We start from the raw sequence: 23407 nt of genomic DNA on the forward strand, positions 1-23407 counted from the left end.
TGACATTTGCTCTCAGATCAAACTGACTCAAGGGTCACAGGGGCCGCTGATCTCGGAGTAACTCATCCAAACATTTCTTTACGAGCATCAGGGATGATCTGTCAACACTAGCCGATCAAATAAGCGCTGAACACACAAGAGCTTGTGTTTACCGGAGTGTCTCTGTTCTACTATGTGGCACGGACTCTGCAATGACAACAACATGTGCAGACTGATGCTGAAAGTGTCAGCAAGGGCCATTCAAAATACACTCTTGAACAAATACACTTAGGACTTGTTAAGATAAGCCCATGTTATTGAGCTGAAGTTCCAGCAGATGGAAGCAAAGCTTGTTTTATAGCAGTATTTCCGTGTCATAATACAGGTGTCACCAATAATATATAATATAATATAATATATTACTTATTACTCTGAGTCTCTGTATATTGGAGTGCTGATATACTAGATATAGACTGTCATAAACGGGTTTATTGCTATGACTTTTATTTTATGACATGTATTTTATCTGATTAACTGTAAATCCACAATTTTCTCCAACTATTAACCCTGGACTAACAGTGTTTATTTGTTGGAGCTCTAATATGTATGTAGTCAATAAATAAATATACATATGTTTACATGGAAACAGAAAATAAACAGATATTTAAAAAAGTTCAAAGATTTTTTTTTTTTTTGTTGTTGTTGTTTTTTGTCTGTACCACATTTAACCACACAATAAAAAGAGAAACAATAGGTAATAATGTTTCGCAGGAAGAAAATGAAGCAGTTTCCTAGGATCAATATTTTTTTGCATTGCATTATGATGTAAGTGAAGCACATTGCACTCTAAAGTCACATTACTTAATGTAAAATAAATAATAATAATTTCTATAAGGCATAATATTAGTCATTTTAGATTTGTAATATTTTAAAATATTAACTTAAGTATATGTTTCTATTTTTTACACACACACACACACACACACACACACACACACACACACACACACACACACATATATATATATATATATATATATAAAAATAGATATATAGATTAATGCTCTTAAAAACACAGTTTTCCGTAACAGTTTTCCGCAGTGGTGTATTTCACTTAAAACGAGGCAAATGACACTTTAAGAAATAAACTTGTGAATGAAATTAATTTATCTTTATTCTATTATAATTAGCCCAAAAATAATCAACAATAAAACCTTATATACAAATCATAGCAAACAGAAGCAGTGGTGAAGAGCACATGCAGATCAGAGCGGCACATACAGTATACAGTACATCAACTTCAGCACAGTAACAAACCACATGAAGATCCAGGAACACGTCAGAGACGCAGGAAGAAAACACGTCAGAGACTCACACCACACTGACATTCAGAAGTTGATCATGTCTTTTCTTTTAGTACCAGTAGCAGTAACATTTGCCACAATACTTTGGTAAATTGCATGGTTATTTTCATGGGTTTTCTATTCAAACAAGTGGATTTGCAGAACTCTGTACTCGTATAAAACATGTTTTTCTAATAGCACATATCTTAATTTGGTCTAAATTTATTTTAATTCAGTTAACATTTATTTAATGGTTAATTTTATGTATGGTGCAATATTCACTCAATTTAATAGGATATTGCAAGAATTAATTTTTTTCATGAAAATGCATATGATTTCATGCTTAACGAAATGTAAATCTCTTTTTTTATCTGTAAAATGGGTTGTTTCAGAACGGCTATGTTCAGAAAGAAATATTAACAAACATTACAGCCTACTGCATAGTTTACACTGCATACTGCTTAATATAAAAATAGTAGACATTATGATAAACATATCAAACAGTAGTTTGCTGAATTAATGTCACATGACCTCTAATTATCATCTCAGAAATAAAAATAGTTATTTTGCATTTTTAATCCACTTTTGGTGGGAACTGTTTTCATTTCTTGGCAGTCCAAAGAGATGAGATGTAAAAACTCAAGTGCATTGCATTCTGGGATATCCATATCCATGCATTGTGTTCCATTGTCATCTGGGTTTCTTCACAAACAGAAAATACACAAACTGTGCACAGTATATATGTTGTGTACTGCAGAAATGGTATGAGAAGTGTGATAGGATGTTATCCGAACATAGATGGGTCTGTTTTCAGTGCTGCGCTGTTGTAAAGAAAAGAGAGTGGATGAAAGAGCTGAGTCTCTCAGGTGGAGAGCGAGAAAGAGTGGAAAAAAAGCATTTTTCTTGGATTGATTTGAAGCAATATTTTCCAGTAAGATTGGTGCTCCCTGCTGATTGGTCCTGCAGTTTTCGGCAGACGAGCAGATGCTGCCCTCTAGAGGTAATCCAGCTCAAGTGCATGACTCAAGGCCTCCAGATCCGCCCGACATGTCACTCTCCAGAACGGCATGTTCTTCTGCAGGACATCACAATGTACCATTTATTTGTCAAGGGTGATGATATTAAAGATTGTCATAAATTACAGAAGAAGTCAAATAGTTTATTAGGTCATATAATATATTTTATGTTTACGTATATACCCCCCTTTTAAAATTACTTTTTTTTACTTTATTTTTTTATTACTGTCTGAAAAGTGTTTTGAGTATGAAGATTTGGATAGGTTTTGAAGAGAATAGTGACTTTAATACATAATTTTGTTTGTTTAAATGCATTTTAAGATTAACTTGATTTGAATTGCAGTATAAATTATAAAAATAATAATTATAACAAATATAACATATATTTGTATAAATAAAAAAATATGTATAAAAATCTATTAATATTAAAATAAATTAAATTCCAATGTAAAATATATTTAAATAATAACAAAAAAAGCCATAATATAATTAAATATAAAAAAAATTAAAATATCTAATACTGAATAATATTATCAATTTAATTATAATCTGAATAATATAAATGCTTACTCTAATAAAAATTACTATATTTTAAAATAAATGATTCTAACATATAATTGAATATAAATATCGCATTTAATATTTTACATTTTATTATTATAAAAATAATAACTTAATATTAAATGCACATCAAATTACAATTTCAAATATATAATACATTTAAATAATATGCTTTATATATATATATATATATATATATATATGTGTGTGTGTGTGTGTGTGTGTGTGTGTATGTGTATGTATCTTTATTTATTTACTTAAAAAAAAAAAATATATATATATATATATATATATATATATATATAGTATTTTGCTAATGAAAAGATGCACTAATACAATGTTTCTCTTGACATGGAACATAACAATACCAGTAATAATAAATATATTTTGAATACCATTATTGATTATGGTACTAATTCAGCTGTTTGGGATTATTCCTTCATACCTTCTTGGCGACCGTCTCCTCCTCGACTCCATCTCCTACGACCACATACACGGCTCTCCGACCGAACCTCTGAGTCACGCGCTCAAAGCAGCTTTCTTTACCTAGAACACAACATTAACAGTTCAGTTTCTAGATCAGGAAAACTGGCTGAAATGCAGCGTATGAAGAGGCTGCAAACCTGTTTTGGTGGCGCTGTAGATGTTCTCGATGGGAAAAGCTCCTCCAAGACCGTAGAGAAGTACTTTAGAGAGCGCTGGAATCAGCTGCGTGGTGGTGACCAACACGTTCACACAGTTCGGTCTGAGAAAGGGAACATCTGTAAGTTAACTCTTGAAAGAATAGTGCAGCCATAAATAAAAATCTGGTCTGGATTTAGTTTCTCTATACAGACTTAAAGCTTTGATTGATAGGAAAATGTTAGTGAATGAAGGCTTCCATTCGCATCTATTTCTTATGGAAGATTATTTCTGCCATAAAAAAAAGCAACTGCGACTTATCTCAGTTTTGTGACCTTTTCAGAATTGTGAGAAACAAACTCAATTGCGAAATATAAACTCAATTGTGGAATATAATAATAAATAATAAACTCATGATTGTGCAATATAAACTTATTTGTGAGATGAAAAAAAATCTGAATTGTGAGATAAAAAAATCAGAATTATGAGATTAAAATAATCTGAATTATGAGATATAAACTCAGAATTATGAGATAAAAAATCTGAATTGTGAGATAAAACTAATCAGAATTGTGAGATAAAAAAAATCTGAATTGTGATATATAAATTTAGGATTATGAGATAAAAAATCTGAATTGTGAGATAAAAAAAAATCTGAATTGTGACATAAAAAATCTGAATTGTGATATATAAATTTAGGATTACGAGATAAAAAAATCTGAATTGTGAGATGAAAAATCTGAATTATGAGATATAAACTCAGAATTATGAGAAAAAAACTGAATTATGAGATATAAACTCAGAATTATGAGATAAAAAAAATCTGAATTGTGAGATAAAAAATCTGAATTATGAGATATAAACTCAGAATTATGAGATAAAAAAAATCAGAATTATCAGATAAAAAAAATCTGAATTGTGATGTATAAACTCAGAATTATGAGATAAAAAAATCTGAATTGTGATATAAACTCAGAATTATGAGATAAAAAAATCAGAATTATGAGATAAAAAATCTGAATTGTGATATATAAACTCAGAATTATGAGATAAAAAAATCAGAATTATGAGATAAAAAATCTGAATTGTGATATATAAACTCAGAATTATGAGATAAAAAAAATCAGAATTATCAGATAAAAAAAATTCTGAATTGTGATATATCAACTAAGAATTATGAGATAAAAAAAATCAGAATTATGAGATAAAAAATTCTGAATTGTGATATATAAACTAAGAATTATGAGATAAAAAAATCAGAATTATGAGATAAAAAATTCTGAATTGTGATATATCAACTAAGAATTATGAGATATAAACTCAGAATTATGATATTAAAAAATCCAAATTGTGAGATATAAACTCAGAGTTGCAAAAAAGATTCTTAATTGCAAGATCAAAGCGAGTTAAAAAAGAATTGTGAAATAGTAAATTGTGAAAAACTCATAATTGTGAGATATAAACTCATGATTCCAAAATAAGATCCATAATTATGAAATATAACTTAGAATTGCAAGATTTAAAATGCGAAAGATAAACGTGCAACTCAGAGGTGAAAGCAAAGTCTGAATTGTGAGATCTTGTGGGATCTTGACAGGCTCCGGTCACTGTGTTGATTCCAGCTCAGACGTTCTGCTGAACCTCACTTTTGTGTTCACTAAAGGTTATGAGACAGAAATATCTTGGCAAATCAAGTGGTATTAATCACCATCTGTCAGTGTCTTCAGTCTCTCATGTTGACAGTGTGCTTTGCTCGCCAAAACCCATTATGTTTGAGTGACACAAAACTGCTGTAACTTGCTGTAAAATAAGTCTATTGTTGAAGGAATATTCCAGATTCTCTTCCGGCTACCACAGAAACTAGCTTCTGCTCTTGAACTCTACAACACTCACGCATCTCGTTTATCTAAGCTGGAATACTCCTGTAACGAGCGGATGTCCTGACCTGGAGTTGATGAGAGCGAGGGCCTTCAGTGCCTGCGTCAGCCACAGATCCGTCAAAACCTCCATCTCCCGCCGCAGCTGAAGCCACTCTTCCCGCTTCGGACTGCACAACAAACCTACAGAACAATCATCAGCAGACACAAAACCCATTCAGTTTAATGCACAAAACATATTCTTGAATGTTGTTTCTGAAAATCCAAAAATAGCAATAAGAAACATCACCAACTGGCCATGAATTACTGTGATTTTACAAAGTTGTTTGGCTCAAAGCAATGTGGCATAAGTAAAAAAAAAAAAAATAATAATAAAATAAAACACTTACAACAAGTGTAATACAAAGCCTTGCATGACTTGTAGTTTTTATAATATAATGATATGATGCACAATAAATAATTTTGTTTATTTTAAATAATTTAATATTAAACTGTATTTAATAATAATTCTTGAACTACAGCACTTTATTTTATTTTGTTTAAAACATAAAAAATAAGAATAAAAAAAAGAATTCTAACATGATCTACTATACATAATTTCGTTTATTCTCAGTAATTAAATATTAAATCACATTTAATAATAATTATTGAACTACAGCACTTTATTATCTAAAAAAACATCTAACAATGTAAAAATATAATTTTGTTTATTCTCAGTAATTTAATATTAATAAACTAATAAAATACAGCACTTTATTTTATTTATAACAAATAAAAATCTAACATGATGTACAATAAATTTTGATATTTTAATTTGATATTTAAATATTTTAATATTAAATCATATTTAGTAAAAAATTCTAGAAATACTACTACTACTTATTTTAATTTTTTTTATTTAATTATACATTTTAATAATAATAATAATAATAATAATAATAATAATAAAGTTTTTAAATATAAAGATCATTATAAACTTTTTACCATGTCTTCATTTATTTGTGCTTCATTTCAAAGAACCGAAAATCCTGTTTTTTTTTTTTTTTACATTTTTACAGATTAAATATTTAATGTATGAGAACGTCACAGACAGTCCCTCATTGTGAATTTGTTTTTAATGGTCTGTATTTATTTTCTAAAATCTTGCACGCAAGAGCCAATAGCTCAAACACCCAATTCATATTTATATAAATAAATGTAAATAAATATCAAACATATATAAACACACACACACACACCGTGGTTATGGTTGATGCAATAAAATTGCCGTAAACAGACGTGTGGCTTCAGGTGATGTACTTTAGCTATTTTACAACGACTTCAAACCAATCAGATTTGAGAACAGGATCTATCTGTTGTGTACTAGTCATTTCAGGACCTAGTCATGCTTGAGTTCACAGCTGTGAAAGCAGAAAGCAGGGTGTCGAATGCCGTGGTGTTCTCTTCTCACCTCCTACATTGTTCTTGTAGGTGTTGTAGATCTCTTTGACTCGGCGGTAGCGGAAGGCGAGTTTCCTCATCCAGTCGACCCCGCCGTGAACACCTGAGCCCAGGCAGAGCGTGCCTCCACCTGCTGGGCTCTGGAAGCCATCCGTGCCAAAGTTATACGTGCTGCAAGTACAGACACACACATACGGTCAGCCTCAGATCCGCTCTACACCTCCTGACACGCTCCTAAAAGTGTGATTAATGTTCATCGTAAAATGTCTGGAAGCAGAGCGAGAGTCTGCCTACAAACTGTGATATCAAACTATAATAACCAGTATGTCAGCATGCCGTTTTGTTTAATATATAGATCACCTAAAAAGGAAAATTGTGCCATTTATTTATTTATCCTCATGTCATTTCACAAAAGGAATTAAAAAAATAAGTTTCTGCTCCTTTTTCATATAGCATCTGTTCATATTAAGTACGTAAATAAATACATTGAAAAAGAAACAAAAGATAATTCCAATAAAATATTATAAAATAAACAAAATGTAAAAATGAAATATATATATATATATATATATATATATATATATATATAAAAATAATGACATTTTCAAAGGACTGTTCCTTTAATAACTCTGTTGACATGCTCATAAAGGTGTGATTAATGTCCATCATAAAAAGTCTGGAAGCAGAGCGAGGGCTTGCCTCAAAACTATGATAAAAACCAACAAGGTTTAATACTCAATAATGTCAGTGGCATGAACAGAACCCCTTTATGGCACTTAATGTCCGTTTTATTGGAAATGCTCATACTGTTGCTCGCTTCGCAAGATGAAGGAAATCATACATACCTCAAATCCTGCCCATTGTCATCCGAGGCCACATCATCGATGTGAACTTGGTCACATTCCTGGGAAATGAAAGGAAAGCGGATATGCATGAGGTGGATATACGTTACAGCCGTGTAAAGCGATGTACTGAGTAAAGACAGGTTCATCCGTCTCCGAGTCTCGGGGAAAGATGGTGAGAACAAGAGTGAAATATTAAAAAAGACAAACAACGAAAAAGCAAAAGCGGGCAACCGTGTCCCAAGACATGAAGACGCCTGTAACGCCAGAGAGTAAAATATTAGAAAGATGACAGACAGAACACCATCTAAACCCAGTATTGGACATTAATGAACTCTTTTGTCTTGGCTGGGTTTGTAAATGTGGTGGCGATGCAAAAGCTGAATGTCTGCTCTTTATTTGAGATTATATCTTGCATGCTTCTCCTTGCTATTTTAGCAACACATGTAAACTTGATAAAAACTTGGATTCAGATTCACAAAACAGTTACTCAGCCTTCACTGGCGAAACATATTTATGCTCTCCTGTTGTTTTTCATATTTTCACAGATATGACTTGTGATATCTTTACATGACACGTTGTTGCCGACTTCCCACTGATTTCTTGAATTACTGTAATTATAAATACTTTTAATATAAGTAGACTTTCACAGTGATTTTTTCCCCCCAGGATTTTTACTGAATAAAGTTCCTGAATTCATGAATGATTTAAAACAATTGCAAGAATATAATAAAACTAAATCAATAAAAAGATGAATATATATTTTACTAAATGTATATATATATTTACTAAACCATATACACTGCTTTTGTTAGTTTGCATTTAAGGATTTTTGATTAATACAGTTCAAAAGAACACCATTTATTTGAAATAGATTTTTTTTTTTTTAAACATTATTAATATCTTTGGAAACAATTTAATGTGTCCTCGCTGAATAAAAATATGAATTTATATTCAAACAAAAAAAAATGTTTACATCAGTTATTTCTATTTTATTTTTTTTCTCATAAAACATGATAAAAATCAATGAAAGATTTAAAACAATTAAAAATATATAATATATATATATGTGTGTGTGTGTGTGTGTGTGTGTGTGTGTGTGTGTGCAATTAAAAATTATATATATATATATATATATATATATATATATATTTTTTACTTTATAAATGTCTTCGGTGTCACTTTTAACCAATTTAATGTATCTTTGCTGAATAAAAATATTAATTTAATTTCAATCACCAATTTCATTATAAAGTTTCTACTACTCAGATACCTTGTCTATTAAACAATTATTTAAATTTCCTCAGAATTTTTCTAGTGAAAATCAATAATTAAAAAAACATCCAATAATAAAATAATTCCACTGCTTTTACGATGTATTTATTTATTTATTTTATTATTATTTACAGAGGTGATTTCAAATATACCAATATTTTGCTTCGCACTCTTGACCTTTCTCTCTACCAGACATTTTTTTTTTTTTTTTTTTTTTATTAATTAAAGGGATTACATGGTCAAGTTAGGCCATTAAACAGAATTTATCAATCATATTTTCTTCTAACTGCTGACCCCTGTGCAGTAATTATTTTGCCCGCGGCTGCTCTTGTGACACTTGTGAATCGACTGAACTCTCAGTGTTTGAATGTTCAGTGATGCTTGGACTGTTGAGAAACAGAACGAGAGGGAGGGGGGCGTCTTTAAACCCTGCTCAAGAAATAATGGCGTGTTTGCCCTCCACCCGTGGGCTGTTGTTCCTCCCCGGGACAAATTGTCTTTTCAGTGGCAGCCACACACCCCTAATTAAGACCTCAGGTGTTGTCAGGGTTTCTGCAGCACCCCCTCCAAAGCTTTTAGAGAATCTAATCCCTCCTTTCTTCATGCAGAGGGCAAACCCAGGTCTTTCACACATTCACTGTCAGCTCATGCACCTTAATGCATAAACAGTACTGAATTCCAATAACTAATAGATATTTTATACACCCCAACCGTAAATATACATTTTGCCTTGTATACACAACTGTTCAAAAGTTTGGAGTCTGCAATCTTTTTTATATTTTTGAAAGAAGTCTCTTATGCTCACCAAGGCTGCATTTATTTGATCAAAAATCAGTTAAAAAGTCATATATTATTACATTTTAAAATAAACTACTTCTATAGGAATATCTGTTAAAATGTAATTTATTTCTGTGATCAAAGCTGTATTTTCAGCATCATTCCTCCAGTCTTCAGTGTCACACGATCTTCAGAAATCATTCTAATATGATGATTTACTGCTCAAGAAACATTTCTGATTATTATCAGTGTTGAAAACAGTTGTGCTGCAGAATATTTTTATTTTTTGAATTTCAATTTCAAATGAGCAGAACTGATTTTTAATAGAAATCTTGTGAAACATAATAAATATATTTAGTGTCATTTTTGATCAATTTAATGCTGATTTCTTGCTGAATTAAGTTATTAAATTCTATTAAAAATGTTTGTAAACCTTTGAATGGTAGTGTACATATTTATAATTTAGTCTTTTTGATGAATTATTTAGCTGTTTCTTTGCATATTTGTGACAAACAGCACAACCAGTTTCTGCAGCTGTAACAAAAATCACGAGGACACATGATTTGTTCCTCATATTTTTGTAACATGGAGTTCTGAAAAATAGAAAAAAGAAAAGAAAAAAACAGCAGGGAAATAATTGAAATACTGTAGAACATGTATAATGCAAGAGAGACTACTGCTGTCATAATGGCATCAAATTAGCAAAAATAATTACCAAATGAAGACATGAGGTATGGGGAATACTTAGAGCTTTATGATTGACAGGTGTTCTACTGAGAATGTGAGAGTTCTACATTCTGATTGGCCAATCACAACATTCTGCGTAAAATATTTTTTATTTATGGAGTAACCATCTACGTTCGTGTCTCATATCTATAGAATAGATCCATACATGTTTATATCTCACAATTCAGACCTTAAAGAGTTAAAAAGTGATACATTTTACCCATTAAGAATTGTGAGTTTTAATAACTGTGAGCTATTTAAAAAAAAAAGTTATAAATAGCAATTATTAGGAAAAGTTTGAGTTTTTTCCGTTCAAGTTTCCGAGTTCAGTTCCGTTTTTTTTTTAATGCCAAATGAATAAAAAATAAAAAGTTAATTGCAAGATTTAATCTTACAATTACAGCTTTTATTTTATTTTATATTTGAATGTTGTAATTTAGTTTATATCTTGAATTTTTTTCTGAGAATTATGAGATAATTACCTTTTTTGTTATTTTTTCATCCCATGTGGAAACAAACTTCCATTCATATCACTCTCCGTCTTTCTTCTATTAAACTCAAATGCATCTGTATTTTTATAATTGGCACCATTTTTTGTGATTATTTAAATATACGTCTAATGCTGAAGTCCAAAAAAAGAGTGTTTGGCATTAAATCCTGCATGATTTGGTCGATTGTGATGTTTTGCTCACCTCCAGGTCGTTGAAAAACAGACGTGAATCCGCCAGGTTGAAGATCATCTCCTCCATCCACAAGCCCAGAGAAACAGCCTTGCCAGAGTCCTGGATCAAAGCATAGAACGCACGTCAAATTAGTTTCATAGCTGGTTTTAACTTTCCACAGAAGTGACAGGTGATGATTACATTATCTCACTGAGAGAAGGAGCGTGTGGTGCAACAGGTTTTTAACCAACAAGAATGTTGATATTCAGCGCAGTCATTGTGCTTTCAATCAGTAGCTATTCCTCTTTCTCTCTTTTTCTCCTCTTCATGTTGTAGGTGAAGCCTTATGCTAACACCAGCTAAGCCACTGTGTGCTCTCATTCTATGGCAGCTGCGTAACTAGCCGCTAACTCCTGCGTTTGGCATTGGATCAAGCTGCATGTGTCAGCCAGAGGTTAGTGTCAGATTAACTGTGTAACAGCTAATCATTGTCAGCACAGGAGCTGCGAGTCGGTCCTGCTTTAATGAAGATAATAACCCGTCATCTGCCATCATGCATGGATGACTCTATTACAGGTGCTAGTCAAGCGTAGAATAATAAATGCACCACTTTAGAATTACGACTGAACTTTTGAGAATGGATTTTAGGAAGATAAAAACGATTTGGGCCAAAGAGCATTTGAAAATTATTGTAAATATATTGCAAATATGATCTAATCAGATTGAAGGAAAAGTATTTTTCAAATAGAAAATCTATCAAAATGTACTTTATTTCATGTGTGCATTTATATGTAATGGACACACACACACATATGTATTTATTTTACAAAGATGTATCAGTATTATAATTTTTTTATATATATTTACCAGTATATTTTTCTGATATATCTGAGTTATTTTGTTTAAAATAAAATGTTTACATGAATTTTTACATATACTTTTTATATTGCTATTTCTAAATAACTTTTCATTTGTTTTAAATTATAATATTTTATAATTATAATATTTAAATTCATAATATATATTCATTTACATACTCATTTTTTTAATTGAAAAAAAAAAAAAAAAATACACATAGACTTATGTATGTGCATATTCAGACGTTAAGACATTTATCAAGGATAAATAACATCCTAATGGGAAAGAGCCTCCAATAACCTCTGACATTTAAAAACACCTCAGCCAGCGGGCGTCTGTCATCACCGTGAGAGGTTTTGTGTTCAGAAGGTCGAGTCTTGCTGTGGGCCAATCAGCCCAAACAGGCTGTTTACAGTGGTGGGCTTATAGCTTTGACATAAAGTTAAAGTTAAATATCATGTTACTTAAAGATGTGAAATCTGAGCTAATGCAATCGCGGCTCTTTGTCTGACCGTAAGCGGCTTTGTCATGACACACACCGAAACTTGTTCTTATTTAACTCAAGCCCAACTTCAGTTTCATTTGGATGTTTTCTTTGATTTGATATCTCCAGTGGATAAGCAGCTATTCTGGACTCGTTTTCCTGGATCCGAAGTTAGACACATTAGTCACGGCAACATTTCTGCAGTCCTCAAAAAGAAAGTCCAAAGATCTGCACACTCGAGACGGCCGGGCGATTCTCAGAGTCTCTTATGTGTCACGTCAAATCCGCAAGGGATCGTGGGAATTCAAAATAGATTGTGGGCCAAGAAAAAGAAACATGAGCATTGTTTCCTCATCAGCTGCCTGGAGATCACCTAGAAAGTTCATGAGCCGTCGTTCAAATCAAAGTCTGGAGCTGAAGGAGCGTCATTATATCTTTCACTGTTCATTTAGTTCTTCCGCATTTACTGTCTGTTGATGACATTACTTGATAACAGCTGAGGAATATATTTATTTATTATGATGAATTGATAATAAGGGACTTCTGCTTCTGCTAAATGGATTAAAATCAAACAAACATGATTCTGCTGTATATAGGATACATATACGTATTGGATAAGTTAGGTGACAGTAAGATTTTTTTTAAGGATGCATTGAATGCAAGGATTTCTTAAATTGATAAAGTGACAGTAACGACATTAACAAAAGATTTGTTTTAATTACATGCCGTTTTAACAAAAATATGAAGGAGAACAACTCAAATCAGAATATTAGAATGATTTCTGAAGGATCATGTGACACTGAATACTACAGTAATGATGCTGAAAATACAGTTTTGATCACAGAAATAAATTACACTTAGAAATATATTCAAATATAAACCAGTTACTTTTAATTCTAATAATATTTGACTATTTTTATTGTATTTATGATCAAATAAATGCAACCTTGGTGAGCATAAGATAATAAAAAACATGTAAAAACATTAAAAAGCTTGCTGAACCCAAACTTTTAAATGGTGGTGTATATAAGACAAAAAGTATATAAGGCATATATATATATATATATATATATATATATATATATATATATATATATATATATATATATATATATATATATATATATATATATATATATATATATACTCTATATTAAAAACTGACACATATACATACATAAATTGAAAAAAAACTTGTGTATATTGTTATTATTATTATTTACTATATTGTGGTTTATACTGTTACTGTTAAATAGAATTACACACACCACAAAAAAAGTTAAAAGAATAAAACATAGAGTATCGTCTTCCAAAGCTGAAGCAGTGTAAGGTTCATTGATGCGAGTGGGAGAACAGGTTTGTACCTTGCCGAAACGTGTGGAAAAAGTCCCCGTCAGGAGCGAGTGGAAAATGATGATGGTCTCATCCAGGTCCCAGATAAACACCCTCTACACACACACACACACACATGCGTCATGAGCATGAGCACAAACACAATCTGCTTACTCATCAAGAATAGTATTTACTCCCAAAACACTGCGTATTATCTCAGTGTTGTGTACAGTATATGATAATAATAACGGCTGATCATTTCAGTCAGTTCAGCTACTTTTCACAGCTTAAGGGCAGACAGGAAAATGTTCATAAACTTTGTCTGGTTATCAAATACACATATCAATATTTTAATATACAAAATTAAGAAATACATGACATAGAATCAATAGGGCAAAGAATACATAATACACCTCCTTTTGTTCAAACCCGTTATGATTATTTAGCAAGGCTTTGAAACTTTTATTGGTCATTTTTTTGATCAGTCCTCATTCGTTTATTGTATGAAAAAGATTAACTCGGACATTCTGCTAAAAGTCAGTTCGAAGGAACAGGTTTGGAATGAAAAAAGGGTGAGTAGATTGTGTCAAAATGTTAATTTTGGTTGAACTATTTGTTTCAATTCACTGTCTATTCCTGCAAATGTTGAATTAGGACATAACTGCACAGCTCTGGGTTGATGTGAACGTAATCCCTGCGGTACGGAGCACAGGAATGTTAATGAAAGGCACTGTGTAAGGGACACCGTGAAGGTCTGCGTCTGTACCTCGATGTCAGAGTCCAGAGGGGGGACGGGGTCATTGGCACGCTTCCTGCCTCTCAGCTTCCCATCTGAGCTGCGTCTCGCTGGAACGCCTTCCTGCTCCTTCCCTGGAGTCAGAGGACTCGTGGGAGTGTGGTACTCTGCTGTCACACACACACACATGTCACATACATACAGACATGCAACCAAATATCTCAAAACCAAAATAAATAGTCTTGAAAGTTGTATGGATGTTATAAGTTGCATTGAGTAAATCCAGCTGGACAAAACAAAAACTGTGTCCTTCTTCATTTTGCTAATCCATGCAATGTGATTATTTTAAAGGAGGTGATTCTGTTTTGTACCAACAGTTTATATATTATATAACACTTTAACATATTTTTCATATACATTTTTGTCTTACTATTTTAACAAGCATTCTGCAAATCGAATATAAAAACAATACTTGCGTATATACTTCAATCTCATTATTTCTGAGCGTAGAGCTCACCTGTGTGTAATTCCGGGCTGTGATTGGTCGATACAGCGGGATGATCTGTGTGCTGATAGGCTATCGCCGCGCTCATGGCTGAGGGTGTGATATTGCTGGTTGTGATGTACGGGCTGTTGTAGTGTGTGTTGTAGTATGGTGAATATTGACTTTGGCTGTAGCTAGAATACGCTGAGAAGTCCTGATGGAGACAATGACACGAATGAATCATCTCGTTTTGTACATTTCTGAACCATCTAAACCTTACTGTAGAATTCTTTAATGGTTGGCTAAAACACCATGGTAGTCAAATGATACTGTAATGCACTAAAAATGTCATGGTTTTATAATTTCAGTCATGCAAAGCTTCAACTTTTGCAAAGCTTCAACAGTATATCAAGGCTGGCTGTAGTCCATCGTTGAAGGTGCTGCGTGAGGCACTTTTCCTAATTTGACCCACCTGCTGTGCAGGACTGAATGGCGTTGAGCCTGTGATGCTGTTTGCACCCTGGAAAATTCCAGAAGAAATGTTGCCGCCTGGAAAAGAAGCACAAATCTAGTTTAAGAGCGTACTTCGAGCTGACTGTGGTAAAGACACTCCAAAGCGCACGATCCAACACAAACAGGAAACACGACAGGCAGCGGCCGAGGAATGGCTTGAGGACGGCTGGTGAAATACAGACACTCAGAGAAAGTTTGCTTGATTTATGACTCCGAAAACAGTTGAGGTGAGAAAGGGCAGCGTGGAGCCCAGAGCAAATCCATCTCTGTTATCAGACTTCCAGAGTCTGAATGTCTTTCTCCAGGCCTGTCTAGTTCCCTTTTTTCTGTCTCGTTCCCTTCATATTCCTGCTCGTTGGCTTTCTGAAACCTGCCCTAGATAAATGACTCTGTCAAAACAGCATGAAATCTCCAAGGAAGCAAGCGAAAAGCCTTCAAAGGGGGAGACAGGGAAGTGGGCGAACGCCGGGGCCGTGTTTCTGATTTTCTCCACAGCGGTGAAACGCGAGGACCTTTGGCACTCGGAGAAGGGTTATTTATTTCATGCTACAGCGGGTCTCCTGTTGGAATTCGCCTATAAATCAAACGAGACCGGCGAGATGTAGCGTGAGACGCAGTGAGCGCGTTTTCCCAGACCCATTAGAAATCCATCCATTTCACGAGCAGACAATTTTACAGTAAATGATGTCTCGGGACGCTTATGAATTACCGTAAATCACTGTAATATGTAATATATTATATTATCTAAAAAAGCACTAATAACTCATTGATTATGCTAATTAGACAGACGGGAAGTAGACGTTCTGTGCATTATAACTTGTGATCTGCTCACCAAGACTGCATTTAATTGATTAAAAATAATCTGTAAAATCTGAAAAATGTTGAAATATTATTCAAATTTAAAAATACTATTTTCTATATTAATATATGTTAACATGTAATTTATTTCTGTGGCGTAAATCTAAATTTTCAGCATCTTTACTCCAGTCTCCAGCATCACATGATCCTTCAGAAATAATTTTAATATGATGATTTATGATGATTATTAACAATATTGGAAACAGTTTTGTGTGAGGAATGGAGTAATATTCAATCAATATTTCCTGAAAGCCTTTCCTACCACTGTAGCACTTCTTTCACACTTATAGCATGATTACACAGTAGTACAGTAGTTACTATGCCAGTTTTTGTTTATTTAAAATTTTTATATTTTCAGTTTTCATTTTAATTGTAGTTTAATGTTTAGTAATTTGGTTATTAATTTTTTCCCCTTTTTTGAATATTACAATTTATAATTAATTTTAGTTTTAGTTTAGTTTAAATTTTTTTTATTTACATTTAGTCATTTAAATGTTTAAGCGTATTGCAGTTAGTTTCAGAGGCAACATTTCTAAACTTTAGGTTTTATATATATATATATATATATATATATATATATATATATATATATATATATATATAAAGCTTATTTCAAAGAATAATAACCTTGCCTTACAAAAAGCTTCCATATGGCTTTATAAGACTTTATTATCTACATTTATATAGCTTTTTCACCCTTGATGTCCTTGTTTTGTCTCTGGACAGCCCTGTGGCAACTATTTGCTTTCACTGCATGGAAAATGCACCTACATTTTTTTTAAAAGCATCTCCTTTTGTGTTCCACGGAAGAAACATCATCAGATTTTGGAACGACATGCGGGTGAGTAAATGATGATGACTAGTAAATAATCCTGTTCCTTTAACCCTGAAAACGTGCCTGGTGCCACTTCACCTTTGACCTCGACCGAGAACGGTCAATTTCACACTGCGGTGCCAAACTCAGGACTGTACAGAAGAGAGGGACTGACTGCTGTCCGGCGCTCAGATCACACTAACACACTCCTCCAGTGTCCGGCGTGTTGTGGAGGGGAGCGGAGAAAGGTTCTGACCTCCTGAGAGAGCAGAGAGAGACGCCTGACGCCAGGAGCCAGACCGCGGATAATGGGGAACAGGTGTGTGTGTGTGTGTGTGTGTGTGTGTGTGTGGTGGGGGGGGTTTGCTAAGTGTCAACCCAACATAGATGTTCAAAACCATGTGTATTTTTTGTATCGTGCAGATAAATATTATCACCTAGAGTTTTCATGAATACATTACACAACCTTTGGGATATGCGATTCTGATTGGTCAAATATGTTTGTATAATGATGCTAAACTGCATAAATGAGTTCGGAAAGCAGTTTCCAACATGGTTGCACAAGCATCATGCCATAGTTCTGATCTCCATGTTTTATAATATACTCACATAGCAAACAGTTACTCAAAATTGTAATCATATTTCTCATTATTACTGTTTATTTGATAAAATGCAGCCTTGGTGTCAGAAGGCACGTCTTTCAAAAACATGAAAAAATATATCCCCAAACTAACAGTAGTGTGCATATAAATTTTTTATTTACATATAAACAAAAATGCACACACTACTGTTATTTTGGGGATCCGTATATGTTTATTTCTATTAGTCGTTCAAAACCAAAAATTATTTTACAAATTACATTTTAAAGTTAGTCTATTACATACAGAGAATTTTCATTTTTTTGTAACTGAACACTCATGCAAATTATGATGACCACTTTTTGGCCACTAGATATATTTACTGAATTTATATGCTTGGAAAGTTCCTGCAATAATTGACACAGTGTTTATGTTTGTGGCAGAAGATCACACACTAATAGTAAAGCAGCGGGCTAAAGATCAGCTGCACATCACTTGTTCATATTTTCTCTGCATGCAAAGTAACCAAATGCATATTTCGGATACTTAATTGCCCATTCCAACCTCTAAAATACCACGTGGACAAAATTGTTTACCAAGCTGTCTCATCACATGAAATGATCATATGTGACACTGACCGTGTGTGGAGTAACTGTAGAGCGTCTGAGCGGGTGGAGAGCCGCTGAAGTTGGATGTGTATCCCAGCAGACTGCTCTGTCCTGGTGAATGACTCAAACCATCTTCTGTTTTAATATCTGATCAGGTGAGAGAAAGAGACACGACCAGCTGTCAGGTCAGCAGTGATGTGCACTACGTAGGGCGGGTGTGAAAGGACACTCACTGTAGGGCGTCATGCTGTAGCCCTGTGTGTGATGTGTGTACGGTGTGTACGGTCCGGCCGGCTGTAACGCAGGGCTGTACTGTGTCTGTCCGTAAGCAGCCATGACTGAGGACAGTGGGTCTGTCAAAGCAAAGAGTTAGTTACACAAACAGATCTTTTAAGAATAGATAGACAACATCTTTCTGTTGAGACTTTCTCAATTACACAAACAACACAAACTGATTCATGAACAAATAAACCGCTTCTTTTTAATGGTTTAATCAGAGAGACTGACAGTCTAAAAACAAGTTTTAGTTTACCTGTAATTGAGGTAGGTGTTTATTTTTTATTATTTACATTTATTCATATTTATACATTTTTATACATTTTTATTTCAATTTCAGTTTTATATTAATACAGTGTCACAAAATGAAAATGAGAAAAGTTTATCTGGAAATAAAATACATTTAAGTTTTTGATATATATATATATATATATATATATATATATATATATATATATATATATATATATATATATATATATATATATATATATACAAAAACTTAAATGTAGAGAGAAAATATATATATAGTGAATTTTATGTATTTTATTTTATGTAAAAGTTATTTGAATAAATTAAATGTTAACTGGAAAAAAAAAAGAAAATATATATATATATATTTCTTGAAAACTCTATATCATGAAAAAATACATGTGTGTGTGTATTTATATATACATATAAATATACACAGTACATACAGATATTATGTAAACAAACTTTTGATTGGGATGCAATTAATCGCAATTAATTGATTTGTATTAATCGATTTATATGATTAAATTACAAACATCTCAAAACCATGAGTCATCAGTTCTTCAAAAGTAAAAGAATCATTAATCGAACTGTTAAAGAATCTGATCATTAAGTGGAATCTAATTTAAAAGCCAATGACTCTTATTAGCTGGTTCATTTTTAATCAATCAAACAAATGAATTGGTCTCTAACTGATAAATTATCAATTGTTTAGACTAATCATATTTAGACTGGAATCATTAAGGATTTCGAATAGGTAAGTGGGATCCAAATGACTCTCATGAGTTGTTTGTTTTTCAGTCAGTGAGGTGAGAAAAATTCACTTTTTTCGGAAAACAAGTTTTATCTTGCATTTTCTGCTCCTTAAGTGCATGCATCTTGTTTTAAGGATGGACATTTTATTATTTGTAATTATTGCAAAACAAGAATATTTATTACAAAAAATATTTGTGCAGTGTACAAGTGAAGCCCAGTGGGAATAAAATAGATGTAATATCACTCACATGGTCTAAAATTGTCGCCCAGTGTGTAGATCGAATTGCTCCTGTGAATAAAAGAAACACGTTGAACATTTTCTATCCGAACCTCCCTGAATGCTCTAGAGGAAGTTCATTAAATCCAAACTGTGAAGTGTGCAGACCTGTCTGTCGTTGTACTTCCGCTTGCACACGTTCAGCTGTCAGCTTTCCTGAAAAAGACAGACCTGTTTGTCAGAAATATGTGACCTAAAAAGCACACCGGGCTTCAGTTCAACATCACGCATCTCCAAAATAAAGAAATATGCAGAAGGACAAGGAACATAAGAATGCACAAAACGCAATTCATGTCTCATCGTGTCTTGCACAGGAAAAAAAAAAAGGTGAACGGACCGTATTTCTCAATGACGAGGCACCTGCGGTTTCCCAAAACACACGTAATTATAATTCTGCGATACAGACAACAGTGAAACACTTGTTTGTATAAACCGGCTCGGGTGGACTGTGTTCCTGGAACAGAACAATGTGTAACCTGCTTCTTCAGCCTGGCATAATTTGGCATCGCAAACCGCAGGCAGAACTGCATGCCAGAAGTAAAACGCTGGTTGTTATTGTGCCTTAAATTTAAGAAATGCAACCGTCCCCGTTCTGTTCTGGTCTTTTGATGGCAAGGTGCGCTACATGAATATAAGTTTAGTTTGCATAAATACAAATGAGACAAGATACAGGTTAAACATCACAAATGACCTTGTAACACTGACCTTGTGTTTTTGTGTGTGTGTGTGTGTGTGTGTGTGTTTTTTGACCCAGAGAAATTGCTCTTATTGCTCTTAGTTACCTTTGATTTTAGAAAACCTTTTGATTTTTGAAACCTTAGAAGAAAAAAACATATAGACATAAGAGAACATATAGACATAAAATAAGAGCTGAGCTAAAATTAATGTGATTCATTTTCATTTGTGAGAGTCTGATGAGACATTTTGGACTTTAGATTGTGATGTGACCCACCTTAACTTCCTGTTTCAAAAGGAAACGTCAACAGTGGACAGAAAACTGTGCCTGTCATATGATAAAGTCTGTATATGTTTTCTTTCTGCTGTCTATGAGAAATATGATCATATTTGCTTTTATATCACATTCACTTTTGAGAAAACTAGTGCACATTGTTGTTTTAGTATCGCTGATATACTATTAATATTTCTATTAACATTTAAATTAGGGTTTATTTGTGTAATTTTTTTATTTTAGTTGAGGTTTTTGTAATTTGTATTGTTTGGGTCATTTCTGTTCTTTTTTTTAAATCAGGTTTGTTATAATTAACTAAAACTGAATCAAAAATTAAAAACAAAAACACTTTCATTATTTGACATAAATGTTTTATCTCAGCTAGTTTCATGGCAACATCTCTCATTTTAATTTAGTTTAACAGTGCTAAAATAACAAAAGCTAAAATGGAAATAAAAATATAAAGTAAAAAAAGTAAAATATCGTAAAATAAAAAAGTATAAAGACAAAACTACAAACAATTACAAAAAAAAAAAATCAAAAATTTTAACTAAAATGAAAACTAAATGAAAATAAAATCAGATTCAAAATATTACATTAAATTAAAATTATAATAGTTATCTTGATACTAACATAACTATAAAATAATTCTAGTTCTTGTTAACTTTTATTTAATTTATGGTTGTTTAATTAGTAATTATTAATTAGTAATTAGGGCTTGTCAACTGAAATGAAATATAACTTTATATATATATATATATAATATATATATATATATATATATATATATATATATATATATATATATATATATATATATATATATATATATATTAGTTTTTTTTTTTTTTTTTAGTTTTAATTTTAGTTTTAGTTATAGATAATAACCCTGCTACTCTAGCACCAGAATAAACATCTCATCTCGACTAAGACAGCACAAAGCACTTCTCCAAGCACAAAGCTGTCGTCTTCCTCTAAACTTCTCCGTGTTCCACCCTCAGGGCTCCTCCATCTGTCGGCCGGGTGGAGAGACGCTCGATGTGAGCAATATCAAGAGATCAGCTACTGTCAGGAGCAAAGATGGAAAGGAAGTGCAGCAAAATGGTGAAATAAGAGCCAGAACAAGAGCTTTCATACAGTCATGCAAGAGTGGGCATGTACATGTGCGACTGACCTCAAACACAGATCGGGACGTGCCAGATTCAGCTCTTTTTTAATGAATCTGACAGTTCAGACAGCAGCGAGGTGAATGATGTTTTGGTGCCTGCGGTCGGGTGGCACCCAGCGCATGTTTAAAACAAACAGAGACAATGCCTCGCTGCTGAGAGCTCGGTTTTCTCAGTAAACAGTTGCGACACTACCGTACGGATTAAAGACCCATATCACGTGTCTGTCATAATGCCAGCAAAGCTGAAATAATCACATTTCTTGATGTGTTAAAGGTGAAACTTTTTCCATTTCAAAAGTTTTAGCTCTTAAGAAATGCATAGTACTTTTTTTGAATGACTTGTGATGGCGGAAAATGATGTTGTCTAAAAAGTGTTTATATATTGATGAAGATGATGCATATGAGTTGCATGCAAACTAAAAAAGCTTATTTTGCACATTCATTTAAAATGCAATAAAAAAAATGGTGGTCATGCTTATCGGCCTGAATGATTGATGTATTTCTACAAACTTATCGTAAACAAAACAATTTCCACCAACAGGAGTCAGTCTAAAGTCTAAGACTGCTAATGGACCACAAAGACTGAAATAAATAAATAAATTATTTGCATTCATGTTTTTAAATCTATTCACTTTTTAATTGTTTTATTTTTGTGGGATAACATTTCATTAAACGTCTTTCTCACATAAAGAGACTGGAAACATAAACAAGATTTGAGAGCAAATCGTACTTGAAAAATAGCTGACATATTTTATGAGAATTGTTGTCCTTTTTTATACGGTTGTAATTTGTACACAAAAGAGCAACAGCAAACTGTGTTTTTATTGCCAAGTAAAACTATTCAAAATTGTTAATTGAAATAAAGTTTAATAAAATATAAATATTAGATGAAAAACTTAAAAAATTAAATTAGAAATGCTGCTTTGGGTATCTAACAAAATAAGTATGTAAAATAAGTTTAAGCAGTAAATTTACTACTAAAATAAAATAAAATAAAATAAAGCTTAATATAAATATTTAGTTGAAAAAACAGAAAATAAAGTGAAAAAAACAAACCTGACAAAGCACATTAAAAAAAATATAGAAACTTAAAAAAAACCTAAAATCCAAAAAAACCAAAAATATAATAATAATAATTATATATATATATATATATATATATATATATATATATATATATTACAAAATTTTAGTACAATAGGATCAACATTTTGCTGAATAACTGATGTTGTGTTTAGCAAACAAACATGAGGGTGAGTAGCTGATTTTTCATTTTTGAGTGCACTATCCCTTTAATCTCATATAAACACGCTCTCACACACGTCTGCTTGTTTTGAGAAAACAC

General features: G+C 32.4%; 1 protein-coding gene across 3 annotated transcripts in view; it reads right to left on the reverse strand.

Moving 5' to 3' along the window:
- Positions 1 to 1135: 1135 nt before the first annotated feature.
- The window catches only part of LOC113050136 (eyes absent homolog 2-like), a 33700-nt gene continuing 11428 nt past the window's right edge, over positions 1136 to 23407 (reverse strand). For 2 of the 3 annotated variants that reach the window (XM_026212836.1, XM_026212837.1), the window contains exons 2-16: positions 20054 to 20101; positions 19917 to 19957; positions 18618 to 18737; positions 18415 to 18531; positions 15486 to 15562; positions 15047 to 15227; positions 14560 to 14699; positions 13826 to 13909; positions 11150 to 11239; positions 7683 to 7741; positions 6848 to 7008; positions 5466 to 5580; positions 3523 to 3644; positions 3345 to 3445; positions 1136 to 2397 (exon numbers count right to left, since the gene is read on the reverse strand). In XM_026212836.1, coding sequence (XP_026068621.1) covers positions 2317 to 2397; positions 3345 to 3445; positions 3523 to 3644; positions 5466 to 5580; positions 6848 to 7008; positions 7683 to 7741; positions 11150 to 11239; positions 13826 to 13909; positions 14560 to 14699; positions 15047 to 15227; positions 15486 to 15562; positions 18415 to 18531; positions 18618 to 18720 — 1431 coding nt within the window. In that variant the 5' untranslated portion in view covers positions 18721 to 18737; positions 19917 to 19957; positions 20054 to 20101 and the 3' untranslated portion in view covers positions 1136 to 2316. The remainder of the gene's footprint in view (positions 2398 to 3344; positions 3446 to 3522; positions 3645 to 5465; positions 5581 to 6847; positions 7009 to 7682; positions 7742 to 11149; positions 11240 to 13825; positions 13910 to 14559; positions 14700 to 15046; positions 15228 to 15485; positions 15563 to 18414; positions 18532 to 18617; positions 18738 to 19916; positions 19958 to 20053; positions 20102 to 23407) is intronic. The other variant, XM_026212838.1, reaches the window with a different exon arrangement.

The sequence above is a fragment of the Carassius auratus genome, chromosome 31, assembly GCF_003368295.1.
Source record: "Carassius auratus strain Wakin chromosome 31, ASM336829v1, whole genome shotgun sequence".
Lineage (NCBI taxonomy): Eukaryota > Metazoa > Chordata > Actinopteri > Cypriniformes > Cyprinidae > Carassius > Carassius auratus.